The sequence below is a fragment of the Gambusia affinis genome, linkage group LG23, assembly GCF_019740435.1.
Source record: "Gambusia affinis linkage group LG23, SWU_Gaff_1.0, whole genome shotgun sequence".
NCBI lineage: Eukaryota > Metazoa > Chordata > Actinopteri > Cyprinodontiformes > Poeciliidae > Gambusia > Gambusia affinis.
This window is the reverse complement of record NC_057890.1, coordinates 15,147,593-15,166,151: the sequence shown is the minus strand read 5'-3', so window position 1 is coordinate 15,166,151 and position 18,559 is coordinate 15,147,593. Positions and strand designations below refer to the sequence as shown.

Genomic DNA, 18,559 nt, shown 5'->3' with positions numbered 1-18,559 from the left:
AAATAAACGTCTTGAGAGTAGAGATAAATTGAGAGCAGATGAGTTCTAGGCACTTCATTTTTCTGTTTTGATTTCTTTTTAAAGACACTTTACCTCATTGATCTAAAGCTGCTCTTAAATATTCCTTGCAGGGATGTGGATGAAAAGTGACAAAAATTCCTCTTTAAGCCTACTAGAGATGTGATGACATATGACGTTAATTAACTTTAACATTTAGGGTTCCTGGGCATGATGTTCTAGATCGGAGAACCTCTGTTATGCTGTTTTTTGGCTGAGGCATTGCAATTATTCCCACTGGTTTTAGATTTAGTGCAGCTGGAAGGACTTCTGCTCACACTTTTTTGCTTTCTGACAGTTTTCATGTGTAACCATGGCAACAAGTCTTTTGTTCTTTGTTTTTTAACAACCGGGAGCTAATTGGCATCCCATCAAATAATGCCTGAGTTACAACTCCAAAGGGAAGGAAATGAAACAGAGGTTTCATGGATGCAAAGCAGGACCAAAAAGCTGAGATGACGAAATTCAAATCATTTCGGATTGAATGGAATATTTCCATCATTGCTGTAGCAAATTAAGGATCCTTATGAAATTCTCAAAGGCTCCACTCTGCTTTAACCTTATTAAAATTACTATCAAAAAGCTTTGAAAGCAACAATATTAAGTTTGAATTACTGTGACATGACTTATGCTAGTAAAGTATACTGGTACACCCAAATATAATGGTACAGCATGTCCTACATATTGCGTCACGAATGTATTGTCAATGCAGGATCAGTTTGTGCACTATTACAATCGAAAAGAAATGCTGGAATGTTTTCATTGGTGTCTAACATTCCAGTGCATGAATTTTGCAGGTCAATAAGATTTTTAGGTCTGCAGTAAATCACAAATCGATGATCATCTCAACATTGTAAGTAAACTACATCACAAAGAACTGTTATTACTGATATTATTTGGTGACCAGTTAGCTATGGAAGTACATAGATTCATCCTCTATCACGTCTATTGGTGAGGTTTAGTCCAACGTAGATAAAAAGGTTGCCCAAGCAGCAGCTATTTTCAGATTGAAATCATGTTGAATGCGAATAAAGAACTTAAAGCTTTTCTTGTCTGGGTATACTGCTCACTGTCTGAGGTCTTGCAACAGACCTAAAGCAGAAAGTCATACCACTATTCAGTGAAGTATTTAATTTATTGCTAGTCAAATTGGATTTGTAACATCAATTAAAAACACTGCATGCCACGTGTTATCTTCATGTTCTGCTGCACAAATGATTACGCAACTGAACTCATAAATAAGTCGTCAAAAGCCTCAAACTGCTCTCTGAAAATGTTTTACGAATAAGCTTTAAAAATCTTTTGGGTTTTGTTCTGATTTCAACTGTATATGTTGTATTTACATAAATCACTCATTTCTTATCTGATAAATTCAGATTTGAAATTCCTGTGACACTAACCTTGGTAGACACTAACCAGCGTCTTATAATTCATTTATCAACTCCGAGGGGTTTTGCCCTCACTTTGATCTGTGTTGTTACCTGACCAAGCTGACAGTCGTGATTAATCAGCTTGTGAGTTTATCTCTTTCCTAATGGATCATCCTAATGAAGTCTCTGTGCTGTAGTGAGTGACGGGTGATTAATACACACCAGTCATTAAATCCTCTGCATGAGCATACTTCTACTGAAGATGCCCACGGCTTGTTTAGAGATTAATTTTGAGATAAAGTGGACAAGACACTGGCACAGTGAAAAACCTGCACATATGAAATCCTGGGCGACTATTGAAACAGGAGGTCACTTTTCCAATGAAATCATTATTTAGCCTCTTTGAGAGTAAGTCAACGAGATCAAAAATCCCTTTTGACATCCATACAAATCATCTATGAATTTGCAGTCAGTAGAGGTTTCTCCATATTCCAAAGTTATTTTTTTATTCATCCTGAAGAATGTAATTTCTTGTGTTTGCATAGATGCAGCAACAATTGCCATGAATGACTTTTTTGTGAAGATTTAACCCCTGCCCAAAAACCTTTGACAGATTAAATAATTGTTTTTAGAACTACATGGAATTTACATTTTTATTATATATTCATATGCAAATCAAAAGACCTCAAGGTATTGAGCAAGAGGATCTTTTCACTCCTTGTTTGTTTAGTATAAAGTGTATGTGTTTGAGTCGTACGAGTTTGAAAGAAAAGGCTCAGTTTTTGGCAGCCAATCATCAGTTGCATCCTTTGCCGTCATGCAGTCATTTTTAACTGAAATCCCAGAGCATAAAGGTAAAGCCTCCTGTCCTGTAGAAAAAGTCTGATGTATTTTTGCAGCCAGCCACAGATGAACCGTCAGGGAAAAATAAAAAAAGGACTGATCATTTCCCTCCCCAAAGAGTTTCCAACCACAACAGACATTCCAGCAGACCGTGAAGTTCTGCTCCAGATGTAGCTTCTTTAATTTTTCATGTGCAGAGCGACTGACGTGGGTATGGAGATTGTAGCAAAGCAGGGTTACTGTTTTCCTTATTCTGCTAATGTAAACTCCTTCAGCGCCCTCACACTATGCTTTTGTAAACAGGAAACAAGTTTCAATGCAACATTTCTGGAATTATCAGTGGTATGACTATACACATACATTTATCAGAACTTCAGCATATCTTTTAGTCATTTATTACACAATTCATCATTGCAGGAATTTGTAAACTACAGTGTTTTGATTGGAAGTGCTTTCATTTTATATAATGAACAGCAACAGCTGGATTCCATGAACCCAACTTCACAAAATTAAATTAAGTCAGGAGTTTGATTGACCATTTTTGTGGAAAAGCTGCATCTAAGTTGTTTCACTGAGTATGCAAACATTCAGCTCATTAAAAGATCATTCTGCAGAATTTCAAATATAAATCAGATGTTGGTTTGTTTCAGTAAAACTAAAAGTTAGTGCAAAATATGTAAATAATAGACAAAAACTGTCAGATCATTGTGTGTAACATCTAATATTAGCTTGACTTTTGGTTTAAAAGCATTTCATTTTTCAAAGTCGAAGCATTGCACAATCATCCCTCAGCACCCAGACTGCTTATTTCAGCTGCCCAGGGTGAAAAAGTGACCAGAAAAATACACATATTGTGATGAGCTCAGGAGTAGAAGATTCCCTTATATGGATGCATACACATATTTCTCTTCCCTTTATTTGGAATAGATGGAAATGCAAAGCAATTTGGAATACTACAGGGTGAAAAAAGAGAGCTGCCTTTCCATCCAAAACAAACTTTGAGGTCCCCAATTCAACATTTCAGGGAAGTTTGTGCATAGCAGAGTGGTTGGTCACTGAGAAGTTCACTTTGTGTTGACACAAGCAGACTCCTGTTAAATGTAATTATTTTCGGTAACCCCAAAAGTTCCTGTTTCCCACATATTGGTGGTGTTTTATTTCACAACCATTAAAGTCACCCATCCTTATAATAAAAAAGATGCAGACTAGCAGACAGTGTCCTGCAAGTGTTTTCATAAACTTTGAACCTCCCCACAGCTGTATCTCAGACCTGACTGGTTTGGTTTTGATGATGCTGTTTTTAGACTAATTCCTTCATTGAAACAATTGATAACCATACATGCATAGAAGTTAGGAAAAAGTTGATTTGATCTTAACAGTGTTTTCAAGGGACTCTTTACATTTCCTTTTGTAGAAATGTTCATTGGGGAAAAACATGAATTTATTGCAAAGTCTGATCACAGTTATGCACATTCTGTTTCATCAATAGAGATGACCACTTGGAATAACCAAACTATTTAATATGAAGTGAAACAGAGATTTTGACATGACTGGGAAAATAGGATTCAAAGATTTTGGTTTGGAAACCATTGGGTGTTTTTAACATGCCAAGAATGATCGATGAGACTGCCTGATGGCTGTTCTTTCAGGATTATATCATTGCCACATGTATTTGATGGTATCCATGGTAATGAGAGAGTGGAAAACGTCATACGAGAAAAAGGGGAGTAAAGATTTGTTGCCATGTTTGTAAATTTTTCCCCACCCCGATTTTTCAGAGGACTTTACTTGGTGCCTTGATGGAAAGTTTTCTGCTCCAGCAAAACCGCTGGTTTCCCACATGCCACCCCTTCAGATCCTCTGAGGAACATTGCACAGCTACAGTGCAAGCATAAAACCAGCTAAAGAGGAAAAGAGCTGGCATTTTCCCCCAAGGAGAACTGATAAACGCTTTGACAGGAAAGGCCCTGCAAACGACTGCATTCCTTGTTAACCTTGTAAGGCTATTTTTACCACTGAAGGGCCTGTTGAGCTGGCATCTTTTGTTCACTCTGCAGCGTGAAACAGGAAAGGCTGGTTTAAATCATGACCCTCCAAGACTGTGGCCTCAATCTCAATCTCTTGTCACAATCCAGGCCTCCATCCTTATGTAAATCTGTTTGTGGAATGCCTTTATCCATCACTGCTCTCTCTGGACACTCCAACTTTGTGTCCGTGTTGACTCAGAAGGGATGGAATTAGAAACAGAGCTCTTGCACAGATTTCTAGATGGAGAAAATAATCCATATTACCAGGAGTGAATTTGGAGAGTTTCCCAGGCACTATCTGAGATCTCTGCCTGAATATTTTCAGCTAAATTCTGGTCTTTTCTTTCAAAAGGATGTTTGTCCTTTGCATGTTTGTGCAAGCTGCTTATTGTTTTTAAAACCAATTCCTCTTTTAAAAAATCCCCTGAGCCTGCCTCCAGGAGGCAAAAGTCCCCCAAGCAGGCTGGTTATTTTCCTGATGCTTCACCCGTTGATCTTATGTTGGTGTATAATTAGCTGCTGATTCCTGCAAGTGAGTTTTAGCATGTTTTAGTCAGGATTTAAAAGAGAAGCTAGGTTGAAAGAAGCTAAAAGGCAAGACTAGAGTCATTTAGCCGTGAACCTGCCTGTTTGAATTGACGTTTGTAGAGATAGATAAAGTACAAACAATAAGAAAAGCTTACTTTCTATATAAATAGACAAACAGGAGAGGACAGTCACTTCCTCTCCTGGAATACATACAATGACATAGTGCACTTTCAAACCTAAGATTAAACCTCAATAGGACAAGATGATCTACGTACCCAGAATTCCTGCTGCTTTTTCTTGTGCTACAGTCTTAATGAATTGACTTGATCTGAGGCAGCTATTCTGTTGTCTCGAAATAATTTAAAATCTTAGTTAGGAATCATTACCACACCTTGTTGTCTATCAGTTTCACTGATGGAGTGGGGAAGCAGTAGTGCATAAAACATGAATACAAATTTAAATATGCAAATTTTAAAACAATATGAACTTCTGTCTGTGTTTTCAGCTGGAAGGTGTTAAAAAGACAACAGCAAGCAAGATTCTGATGGACTTAGCATCTCTTTATCTGTATAAAACATACTTGTGTTGTAAAGATTATCAAACAAAAGGTTGCAGAAAAAAAATTATTTCTACTCTAATGTGTTTTCTGTTTTCTTTTTCTCTTCCTAACTTCTGCCTAAACATTTTTTCTTTCTTTATATCCTTTTTCTCTATCAGAGCCTGGATGAGCTGGATGATGATGATGCAGGAGAAAAAGACAGACGTGAGGAAGAGGAGCTGGTTCAGGCAAACACTTTCCAGAATGAGTCTATGACAGCTGACCCGGCCACCGGCAACGTACCGGTAAGAGGTTCAGACGCAGAGGAGGAATGTCTTGTCTATTCTCAGCCTGTGCGCTGCGCAGATTGTTACTTCTGTGCTGCCAAACAGAGGCACTGTTGCACAGGAAGACACTGGGAGAGCTCAGCTGAGTTTGTATAAAAAGAAAGCCGTGATTCAAAACACAAAGGTGTCTCAGTATTTCATCATCCCCGGGAACTGCAGTTGAAAGAGAAGCGAAGAACCATAAAATGCCATTTAAAATGGTTTCAACTTTTAAGTTTTGGTGGTGGCGTATTTTTAAAACCAGGTATTTGGGGGAAAAACCCCAACTGAGCAACAGATTGTATTTGGGTACCTGTTTTCAACTCTGCTTCTTATGATGGGTGTTTTTTCTTGGCTTTCCAACCAGCAGTGTGATTATTTTATTCAAATGGAATCCATGCAGAGGCAGACTGCACTTCCTTATATTCATTTTGATAAGTGGTCTACAAAATGAAAACATAAGTGAGTTAGGGAAAAATGAAATACATGTAATTTAAGTCATGTTTTAGAGCAGTTTATGTTCTACAAAATGCAATCTAATTTCACACCAGCTCCAAATGAACACAGTGATTTCTAATAAGAGGCTGAGCACAGAGGGGGGTTGAAATGCATCACGCTGTGTCACAATGACAAAAAAAGTATTTTCTTTTATTTCTGACTGACATGAAAATAGCTTTCTTTTTTCTATTTTTTTTTTTTTTTTTAAGAAGAATCTTCCGCTGTGTGACAACGCTGCATGGATGAAGGTTGTAGTCACGTTCCAGATGGATTGGCTGTTGTGCATCAGTGGGCTTATTTTGTTTTGGGCAGAAACTGACTGAGGCTGTTTATACCAAGCAGGGGCTTGTGTATGAAATGTGCACATGGATACCATGCTAACAGGAAAATTGTGACAGCACCTGCTGAGTTGTGGCTTTGATTAAAAAGTAAACAAATAATCAAAAGTAAGACATTTGGCTATTAAATAATTTATAAACAAACAGCGAGGAGTTCAGCATTGTGACGCATCTGATCTAGAAGAGAAGACATTAGTCTAAACGTATAAAACCTTATGGTGCGTTCACACCAAACACATTGCACGCATCAAAAACAAGTCCGACACTTTAGATTCGACACGTATGCACTTTGAATGCAGATGCTTGACATTTTGCTTTGCATCTACCATTTCACTCATATGGTTTACATTCAAAGTCTAAGTGGAGGCACGTCGAAGGCTATCTTTTTTCCTTCGCCGGCTTATTTGTTGGACGCATTGGACACTCTTGACACTTCAAACGCATTAGGTGTGAATGCACTATAAAATCAGAGTGGACCTTTTCCTTAATGGACCAAAAAAAGAGCCTATGGGGTTGTGCCCTTAAAAAAATTATATACTCTTCACAAAGACTCTTCACCCACCAATCGCAGTCTCTCTGGAAGTATTACAAAAAATAAAAAGAAAGCTTTGCTTCCTGGAATGAAGATCCAAAAGTCAATGGATTGGACACCACATACTTCATGCACAGCCGTGTTGGTTTACTTTTTCATGGTCTGCAGTCAGATTATGAAAGTATTTTTTTAAGTAGGTCGTCAGCAAACATTGACAGATTTCAATTTAATTAATCCAAAAATAAACTGGCTATGTGGAAAATAAATTTCAGCTGCTTCCATTCACTACTTCCTTGTTCTACAAAACAGCTCAACAGTTTAATTAGGTATTTGGATGCTTAGAGAAGGGGGTGTGCTGAGCAAAAAATGCTATACAAAATTCAGCAGGAAGTGCATCTGTCTGAAAGCTGTCAGTTTTAAATATTTGGTGTCACAAGTGCTGTTCTTTTTCCAAACTAATGAATTGAAGCCAGACCATCTTTATTACATCACTTACATTTCTGGCCTTTCTAGGTCTTTTCTTTCACTGCTTTAGTTTTTGTTGTCCATTGTTATGCATTGGTGGCCAAATTGTGACATTGTCGCTTGAAACAGAATATTCTTTCCAAGCTTCTTTTTATACCTTTATGTATATGCATACAGAAACTAGATGTGAATGTACAAGAACTTTCATATCCACTCATATGTAGCTGTCACTGATTTTTAAAACATATTTTTATTCTGACAGCTTGCTCCATAAGCAGCAGGGATACATTTTTACTGTGGTTTCCCTACACAGCTATCAAACTGACATGTGAAGTAAGAGCAGCTTAAAAAAAATAGTCGTGCCTGTCGAACTCCTTGTATCATGACGAGACGAGTGATTGCCGTGGCAGCAGTGTTATGATATACAGTTTTCACCTGCTTGCTGGAATGAAGATATCTGGAGGAAGAAAAGTCTTCAAAAGATTCTCAGTTCAGTTTTTTACAGCGCTGCATCTGCCTCCAGAATGTTTCTCCAGGTCTCAGAGCATTTATTCCAAACAAAACAAGCCGTAATTTTTCTTGTTTATACCAGAAAGTCCAAGTCATGGAAAAGTGATTCTTATCCATGTTTTTTCATATGTTGTGATATCCTTCTGCAGTCATGTGGTCCTGCTTAACCAGCCTTACCCCTACTCTGCTATGCAAGTCCTACAGGAGGAAAAAGAAAAAAAAGATCCAACATATGGAACATAACTCAGGATTACCTGCTTTTAAAGTGGCGCCAGGTCTGTCTGTCTTACTCTCAAGCCGGAGCAGATAAAGTAATGACTCTCCAAATTCAGCTCTTTTTAACAAGCCTCATCTGCATTTTTAATTATCGCCTCTCGGTTCTGATGAAGAACAGATTTAAACAATCCATCATGTGACATTTCCTACAGGAGCAGCTGTTTTTTTCAGCACATTTCTTGTTTCTGTCTGAACAAATACTTATTCACACTTCTGAATCACAGCTAAAGTACTTATCTTTACTGTGAGCAATGAAAGTAGGGTAATGAGACATAACAATGCTTGAAATGTGGGCTCTTAATACTTATACTTTATAGATTTTGCAATTTTTCCTTTGTAACTGGGTTTATGCTTATTTCTGATGTTATATAAGCAACACCAAACTTTTGCATTGAAGGAGCACAATAGCTTCTCAAGTGGTGATGGCGAATTCACTAGTTTTTACAAATATTTTTAAAACAAGGTTTCATAGTGATCTCTGAAGTTAAGGATTAATCCTGTTTGTCTAGTAGAAGCTTGGAAAATCAATTTTCTCTAGCTTGCATCAGTGGAATTTCTCCCAGTTACTATTTAAACACTCCCATTTCATCAGTATATTTTACATTAGCTGTGCTTTGGTTGTGTTACACAGTGGCAGTGAATGGAAGCAGATAAAAGTCTCAACTTTCCTAAATTAATAATATTTGTGTTGTACTCTTAATGATTTAACTGCATTATGTTAATGGCACTGTCAAAATGTTAAGAGGATGCAGTTTGTCAAAGGACATGAAAGGAAGTCAGAACAGAGTTGTACAATATTTCTCATTTGGCTCAGACACTGAGGAAAACAAGTTGCAGCTGCAGCTAAATATTGTGCAATATTTGGAGAGAGTTATTTTTGATTTATTTAAGCAATCTGTAAATAAAAAATGCATAGAAACTAAAAAAAGAGATTTAATGTATTTTCTTATATGTAAAACTTTATGCTAACAAACACTCACTGCTGCCTCAATGGTCTGGCTGCCAACCTGGCCAGATCTACGCATTAGCGCTGCTCCATGAACTACACTGTGTCAGAAGAGATTATGTTCTGTGTGAGATGTCCCCCCTCTTAAGTTAACTCCAAACTTGAAACTAAGACTGTGTATAGTACTATGTATGGTAGTGGCTTTCCATAACAGAGTGCTATTGTTCAAAAGGCTCGTTTTGTGTCAGAAAGCTGCTTAAAAAGGAAAAACTAATTTTCTTTAAGCAAAAATGGAAATGTCTTTTGTATGTGATCTTTATGATTCATGCTTTAAAATTTCTTCCTCTGAGAAAATGTTAGATGAGAAAAGGAATGTTCTCATCTAACATTGCAGGTATCTCTCTTTTATTCCATTACATTTCGCACTCCAAATGGAGACAAAAGTTGAATGTATCTTCTGGTGTTTTGTCATGTTTCCACCTTTACTTCATCAAAATGGGCATTTTAAGGTCTTTTTCTGCAGCTGACGTCAAACTCTGACAGCTTCTTAAGAAAATGTGAGAACGGTGAAAAACATTCCAACAATAGGCCAGTAAGGCAAAGAACAATCAGATTGAACATTAATGTTTTCAGTTAAATGTTGAGTAAATGTCAGCAGAACTCTACAAATGTTTTCATTTAAATACACATTTTCCTCTTTTAGGAGCCAGGAATGATCTCCCTGCGTCAGAGCCTTTGTTCTTCTTCAAAAAGCCACATATGCATTTTGTTTAAGCCTTTTCTACTGAAATTATTAAATTCCTCAAGAAAAATAGAAAAGACAGAACAGAGATAAACATTATTTTTGCTCTGTTGGTGAAGAAAGTATTTTACAGATATGTTTGTGTCTGAGCTCTGCGCTGAAGCATGTGGGGGGTGTCAACTCAGCGCAGCCATGATGAATAAAGGCATAGCGCATGAGGTTGGCCAACCTTGTCTACACCGCTCCGACGTGTTAAAGGGAAAATTGTTTAAAAGTGTTGTTTAATGTTGTTTAATGATATGGCAAAGAAAATTTGGGAGGTGTTTTGGCGACAAGTGTTTTCCATTTAGGTTGTGCTACTTTTCATTAGTCAGTTTATAAATAAATGTGGTTGGAAACATTCTTATAAGTCAAACTTACTTGTTGAGATGAAAATTGTGTCTCTGTCAACTAAGTTGACTGTTGATTATTTTCCAATTTATTCCATGCATGATCTATTTCAAATTGCCTTTTGACTTTGATATAAATTTCTGCAGCATAGATCCTGCAGAACCAAGAACATGGAAGTAGGCCTGCAGCAAAGGAGAACAAAAAGCAAAAGTTGATTTATTTAAAGTATAAAATGTGTTTCAAACTTACACAATATTGACGAGATTAAGTTTTAGTTTCTCTACTGAATGAAGTAAATAATCACACCCTATCCAAATCAGAAACTCTGTTTAATAAACAACCATCATCTTTGTAGTCACTAAAACATGTAGCTGCAAAAGGACAGAATGAATCAAGCTTTTTAAAACAACTTTATTAAGTAAAATATGTAGTTAAACATTTACTTTTGTACTGGTGTTTATAACTTGTTTTTTAATTAACTTAAAAGACTTTTACACCTGAAGGAACAAACAAACTATAATGTTACCCCTCCTGTGCTAGAAAGGGTTGAGAATTTTGTGTTTCTATTTGAGGTTGCTCATTAGGCTATATTTGAAAAATAAATTGTGTTAAAAGGAGAATCTCTTGAGATTTTTTTTTGTTTGTTTTTTTTTGGTTTTTTTTTAGAGAATCATCTTTGAAGTGCTTGTCAGTTTTCCAGGTCAGGTTACATATTCATTATAAATACATTTATGTATTTATGACAAAAATGACTGAGAACTCTGAAAATTCTAATCTGAAAAGTATAAAATTTTGATCTTTTGTTCTTGTAAGAAAAACTCCTGGGTGGCGGGATGTGCTCTGTCTTTGTTGTTTTGAAATTTTAAAGCGGTGCATGGTTCACATTAACTACTTTGTACAAAAATAATTTAAGTTTAATCTCCTTAATCGTGTCGCCTGATTTCAAGTAGTTATGGAAAACACATTAAAAAGACTGATTTATAAGCTTAATCCAGTCAGAATCATGAATGATGGAGTACATTTAAAAGGATTTGATTAAGATGTTTTTGTGTGTTTTACTTTGCTCACATATTTGGGGATGAACTTCCCCTTTCTTGCATTTGTGAATGATTAATTTCTGTTCCATATTACCTCTGTTCATCTGTTTCAAATTAGCTTAGAAACACTGCAGCAGCAGTTTTGATTGCTAATGGAAGCGATTCAAGCTCGGTTCAGGAGGGATTTATTTCATTTCTTTATTCAACATACGCCATTGTGTGGAGGAATAGCAGTAAACACACATTTACATTTAGACAGTCTTTTTGATTGAGGTAAACAAGTCAGTGAATGTGTTTTGTAGGTATATGCAAAATTATTTTGACCTTAGATATGTGGAAAAGAATAATGAAGCTAAAATATAAAAAAAAATATATGGCGTTTAATAAAGCTCAGCAACTTAAAGTAGAATAGGATATAGGTGAATAATCTTTTGTCTAGTGTATTAATGTCAAAGCAAGGCACATAATAAACATTGAAAAAGTTAAGTCTTACATATTTGTGACTGCATTTCGGGCAACTCTTCTTATCTCTACTAATTTTTCAGGTAGCCATAGCATGAATTTTTGCTTTTCTGCAGTTGTATCAAAGTATGTTTTTGTTGGAAATGTACCAAAAATGTAAAATAATTTTTTTTCTGAAGCAGTCCTGTTGCTCTGACGTTGCATTGTATAAATCTTTTTATATTTAAGAGATGAAGGTCACAATTCATCTGAAGGGAACATACATGTCAGTCTTAAAGATGGCTGCATGTGTGAAACAAACAAAACAAGCATTGATGAATGGAGTCTAGCGGAACAACGGCTCTTCAATCAACCTTAGGACCCTTCACTGCACAGAACCTCAGGAAAAAGGAGATCCGCATTCATCTCTCAGAACCTGCGACACACACTTCATTTTTCTCAAAAGCGAGGTTTTTCTGAAGGCGATGCCACTCACTGCTGGATAGATCTAAACAATCTTTAGATCTTTTTTAGATTATACAATAATGGGAAAATAAGGAGAAAAAACAAAAAAAACATCCCTTCCATGTTTCAAAACAAGATTGCCTTTTTCAACTTGAGGCTACAGAGTTTGTGGTGAACTATGAAATGAAACAAAGCCCATTTATATCAGCTCAGCAGCTGCTGCTTTTGAACTTTCATGCACAACCTTAAGGCTCTTTATAAATGCTTCTCCTGATGAATTTCTTTTATTTCTGTGGATGTCTTTTTGTTCTTCTCATGGTGAGCCAACACATCCTTAGGCAGCTGGAACAAACAGAGTTAGATTTTTCTGTTAATACATTGTGTATGCAAATTAAAAAAAAAAATTCTCATTTATTTTGCAGGAAACCCCTAAAGCTGCTTCTGGACGTTTTAAGAGGTGAGATTCATATTTTGATTAGGCATAAAATGTCATTTTTGACAAATCTGTCAAGTGAGTGAAACGAAGCCTGGAGATAATGATTGCAAGATTTTCTCTGAAACTGCTGGACTGTTTTGATTTCTCAGAGTCTTCCTCCCTCGATGCAGCTTGTTTCTTGCTGTTATGGTTCAAGAAGGATGATGGCTGATGGCTGTTTTTTGAACAGTAGCTGACAGGACACCATCTGGACCTATGACACTTTGTTCAGGCCTTCACTTCCCTGCTGTGGCAGACATGGAGTGCTGAAAGTAAATGGCTTGCTTTGAAAGGTTTTGTGGGAAATGACTGGGTCAGTTTGGTTTAGCTTTGCTCTGGCATTTGATGAAAGGCTTTTGAACGTCTTCTCGAAGTCGACAAACATCAGCTTTGGCTCCTTTCCTAGCAGACATATTTTCACTTCCTGTATAGTTTTTTTTCCTTGCTTTTTCAGACATATCGTTAAAACTAAATTATTTATTTATTGTACTTGATAACAACGTATGCAGTGTTTGTTCTGCTGTCTGTGCAATCAAAGTGAGCAGTTCAAGTCCAACCCTGAGCCTGTTTCTCAAGCTGACATTCAATCTGTGTGTAATTATGGCTTCTGCCCCATCAGCTGGCCCGGCTACACTTGGATGCTCTGAAATTCTGCAACAAATAACCTGCCAGGTGGGCTGGGTCGCACAAGATGGCTAAAAGGGCAACAATACAAAGCACTTTCTAATTTACTGTCTTTAAAATGTTCCTGTTGGAAAGTCACACATTTGTGTTAGACAACAAACTTTAAGGCCTGAAGGATTTTTTGGTAATTATTGAAAATCAGTTTATATGTAATAAGCTACAAAAAACAAACAAAACACCCACACATCTAATTGCTGCTCTTAGCTTGACATTGAAAATCATGTCACTAATCATTGAAAAGAAAATGTAATTTTAATCTCGTTGCACCTTCAGATTTCTTCCTTTTTTGCACGTTGTCTCGCTTAAATATTTCAGATCAACAAAACCAAAAAATAAAGTCTGTCCAAACCAACCTGTAAAGGAAGAAAACACAAATGTTTTGCATTGATGTGAATTATTTTAATTCAGCCCACCTGAAGGGTTTCCTAGCATGAACAACTTTTACTATGCCACTCTAAATTCTTAAATAATATTTAAACAAAAAAAGTTACTTAATTACAGATTAATTTAAAAATACTTATGAATGTTGTTGATTCATATCTTTCACAAATCTTCAAAGAATTAATTGTGGATGGAGCAGTTTTGCAACAAATTAGAAGAGGCCTCTGACTGAAGACCGTTGCTGTGTGACAGTCCTATGACCATCATGATATTCACATTAAAATAAAATTAATGCCTATTTCTTTACAGCAGTCTATTGCTTAAATCTTATCAATAATGTATAAGAATCATGATTTTCATTTGGTGTTATGAGTTGTATTGTGTTGAAATCAGTGTGTTTTTTATTGTAAAGTCTGTCTAGTTGCTTAGCATCAACATGTTTCACATTAGTTGGTTTCACATTGTTTGCACTTCCTCTCAGCTTTTAGTGGCCACATATGTGGACTGGCCTTCTGGATGCATTCCCATTAAATTTGTGACCCATGTTACCCATGCTAAACTGACTAACTCGGCTTTGTTACCCATGCTGGGGTGATGAACATCCTGCTTGGTGAAAATCAAATTTTTATTTGGTATGCTGTAGTATTTAAATGACCTCAATGATTCATTTTCTAACCTTGGAGCTCTGAATGGAAAGATTGGCAAGCAGGCTGCAAATCCAGTGCTTTAATACTCTGTCATGTGGCTTCAAGTGAAGCTATGGCTTCATACATTAATTTGTGGAAAGAGGCTGGTATACCTGTGGCTGCTGCTGCTTCCCCTCCTGTTGGTGCTTCCAACCCTCTCTCCTGCCGAGGCTCCCAGGAGTGTGTGACTGGCTCTGCCTCTCACTCTCTCAGACCGAACTCTGTGGGGTGCTAATGGGCCACGGTGATATTTAGTCTTGAGGCCTTGGATGTTTAGGCTCAGCTTCAGCCCCTGCTGTTCATCCTGGAGAACCCTTGTTGGGTTTGTTGAGTGTTTCTGGGCACCAGACGGCAGGAAGAGGTATATGAAAGGTATGCCGTTTGTTTTGAGCGGTTTTAGAAGCGTCCTGTTCAGATAAATTTCCAGCATGCTCATACACCTTAAACGAAGAAAAGAGACAAAGGAAATCTACCTTGTCTGGGTGCAGAGAAGTACAAGGGAGAGTACTTCAAGGACTCCGCTCAGATCAAAAGCAATGGATTCTCCAATCTTTGTTCTTTTTTTTTTTTTTGTAGGAACAAAAATGCGCTACTGGCTGTGCAAATGTCATAGTATAGAAAAACACCTGCTGTGCATGATAAATGGCACTGAAGGCTTGGAAACTAAAACACGATGTTAACCTAATGAGATTTCAGTTCTTAGTTTTGGATTTTATACTAAATAATGAGCTGGTAGAAAGATTCATGCAGATATGCTGTTTGTAAAGTTAATAAAATGTTGATTTTCAACATTCTCTGTAATTTCTAATAGATCTTCCTGTCGTAACATTTGTGCACACGCAGGGCAAACAATGCATGTGGTCAATGTAAATTACTACAAATCATATTATTAATCTCATTTGTGTATACCCACACATGTATCCACTGATTTACGAAAACATAATTCCTTAAAGCCATTAAAAATTAAGATTCCTGTTTAAATTATCACAAAAGTTGTAGTTAGAAGTTAACCAAAAATATGCTCAAATATCAGTTTTTCAGATTTATTTGAATAGTTAAATGTTTGATTGTAATGGTTTTAAAAATAAGATTAAATTTAGCAATTTTCCTCTCCTCTGTCCAAGTTTGTCCATATATTCAAACCTTAGGATGCTGCGCAAACTGTTGAGCACAGTAGTGGTGCAATCATATCAAGGATCTGTTTGCTGCCTGAGTCTATGGCCCTTTGAGCAAAGTTAATTTGACGATGAATAACGTGGACAGTCTACAATGTCCAAATGACTCAGTGAAGAGCAAAGGGTTGTTTTCACACCAAAATAGCCTGGTGGACTCATTTTAAAAAGGAAAATGTTTCACGCTGATAAAGCAAAATAAAAAGGCTGTGAGCTCAGTTGGTAGAGCGCCCATACCATGTATGCTCAACATGGTTGTCCTGGGTCTCATGTCTGTTTCAGCAGTGAAATGATTCAAACATTCGCTCATTTCATTGAATCCTGCCGTCTCCACTGCAGTTTGATTCTCTGGCAATTGAATTTTATAAAGTGGTCACATTCTGCAGGGGCTGCACAGTGGCGCAGTTGGTAGAGCTGTTGCCTTGCAGCAAGAAGGTCCTGGGTTCGATTCCCGGCCGGGGGTCTTTCTGCATGGAGTTTGCATGTTCTCCCTGTGCATGGTGGGTTCTCTCCGGGTTCCCCAGCTTCCTCCCACACTCCAAAAACATGACTGTCAGGTTAATTAGTCTCTCTAAATTCTCCCTAGGTGTGAGTGTGTGTGTGCATGGTTGTTTGTCTTGTATGTCTTTGTGTTGCCCTGCGACAGACTGGCGACCTGTCCAGGGTGAACCCCGCCTCTCGCCCGGAACGCAGCTGGAGAGGAACCAGCAACCCTCCCGACCCCATTTAGGGAAGAAGGGTGTAAAGAAAATGGATGGATGGATGGTCACATTCTGCAGAGAAAGCAATTAAAGTTTTCCCCTTGTCAGTAATTATTTGAAAAAGGATTAAAAATAATAATAAAGCAGACTGCGCATAATTATTTTGAAGCTAGTTTGTGTGGAGCTTGAAGTTCATTCAGAAATCTCTAAATCCATTTTCTTTGCAACTTAAGAACAGTGACGCACATTTCCTACCGCCACGCTAGGAGGCCTTTGAAGCTGAAATATATTAAATGTTTCTTAATTGGAAGCCTTTCTATACAAAAATAACAAATCCTCATCTTTCTCTTCACCATTGAAAGAATAAGAAGCACAGGCCTGAATTAATAATTCAGGTCTAATTGAAAGTGTAAATATGTTGAAGATATTCTTTTGATGATAGATGTGTCATCCTATTGAAGTTTAATAATGTGCCTCTGATTCATACCTTCAAACGGCCTCTGAATGGAGACAATAAGACCTAAATGTCACTCTTTTTTTTCTTTTTTTCTTTTTTGAGAGCTTCATGAAGGACATGAAGTTGAAGGACCAATATAATAAAGTTGAGCAAGGTTTATATATGGTCTGTTTGAATTTGTTACAGCTCTGCAAGGCAGGGAATGGAAGAGGAGGCTGGTGGGAACATCAGACAGCGAGAAAACCGTCACAGCAGAGAGAGTGGAGGTGCAAATCTGGAGAAGAGGGTGGAGGAGCTGGAGAAGGTGCGTACATAGTCTGAGCTGTTGTTCTTCGCCTCCACAGAAGCACGAGGAATGTTGTACCTGTCATCACAAATATAGGTAAATATCAGCCTGATTACATCCAAAGGTTTGTATTTCCTATGAAGGAAGGTGAGTAAAGTGAGCACCTGCTCTGATGCTCCAGGTGAACCAGCCTGTTGGCAGGTTTTATTCCCTGCCTGCTCTATGAAGGTCAGAGTGTGGTGTTCTGTTCCTGTCAAACAAGTGTGATATTACTTTGCTTCTGGTGGTGGATTATTAACATTCTGGGTATTTTAATGAGATTGTATGATAGACCAACACAAATTGGCGCTTAACTAAAGTGAAAAAAAATCTACACAGTTTTTAAGAACATAAAACCAAATATGATATACTGGTATATGCATTAGTATTCCCTTTTACTGTCGTGTTCCTAAGTGAAATGCAGTAAAAGCAATTGCATTCAGAAGTCATCAGATTTGAAACATAGTGGATGTGTGTAATTACAGATGTTCACTGAAGGTTTATAGATGATTTTGCTTGCCTCACTTTCTTTGAATGATCTCAAGCACATCTTCCACTCTTTATCTAGTAAGCAGTCTGCGAATTAGATTTAAAGTAAATTCACATTGTTGCTTTGCCCCAAAAAAGTCCTGCATTGGAATCATGGGTTTTAGTTTTTCTACATGGAGTTTGCATGTGTGGGTTCTCTCCGATTACTAGAGCATTTTTTATTTGTTAAAGAGTCACAAAATGATGATTGAGTAAAATCAAAACTGATTGATAAATATTTTCTGAAATCATGCAGCCCTACTCTGAAATAATATTATGCCTTAGGGTCCAACTCTGGGTTTTTCATGCAGAACTCCACAATATTCCTTTCTCTACACAACTGCATTTTAATAGAATGCCAGTCACACCTGGATAAGACGAGGCAAAAAATAGAATGGCAGAGCCCAAATCCCAATAAGCAATTTAACAAAAACCCCACATCTCACCCTTAATCTCGTCATACTCTATGGTTGATATTTCAAATAAAAATTGGATCCTCTGTGTTTCCCTGCTCTGAAAGTAACACTGGATTGTTAAACTTAACGCCTCAATAAAAAGAGCTCTGTTCAGAAGATATGATCCAATTTGAGATCTTTGTGCAACTGTTGAATTTTTGACTTTCTGCCTAAAAACTGTGGCAGAAATCCTCTCTGTTGATGGAAGAGATGCCCTTTACCAGTGCAGATATGTCTTTTGCTTCCATAGTGGAAAAAACTCCACTCAGAATCAAATGTCACACGAGTGGCTTTGGAAAAAGAATTTTAAAGTAAGTACCGCGCTGGCCTCCCTGACTTCAGCGTGACATGTTTCTCAAGGTCAAA

General features: G+C 37.2%; 1 protein-coding gene across 2 annotated transcripts in view; it reads left to right on the top strand.

Moving 5' to 3' along the window:
• pawr (PRKC, apoptosis, WT1, regulator) overlaps nucleotides 1-18,559 on the top strand; it is a 66,602-nt gene that overhangs the window by 42,010 nt on the left and 6,033 nt on the right. For both annotated transcript variants that reach the window (XM_044108667.1, XM_044108665.1), the window contains 3 exons: nucleotides 5,543-5,668; nucleotides 12,752-12,786; nucleotides 17,072-17,189. In XM_044108667.1, the coding sequence (XP_043964602.1) occupies nucleotides 5,543-5,668; nucleotides 12,752-12,786; nucleotides 17,072-17,189 (279 nt within the window). The remainder of the gene's footprint in view (nucleotides 1-5,542; nucleotides 5,669-12,751; nucleotides 12,787-17,071; nucleotides 17,190-18,559) is intronic.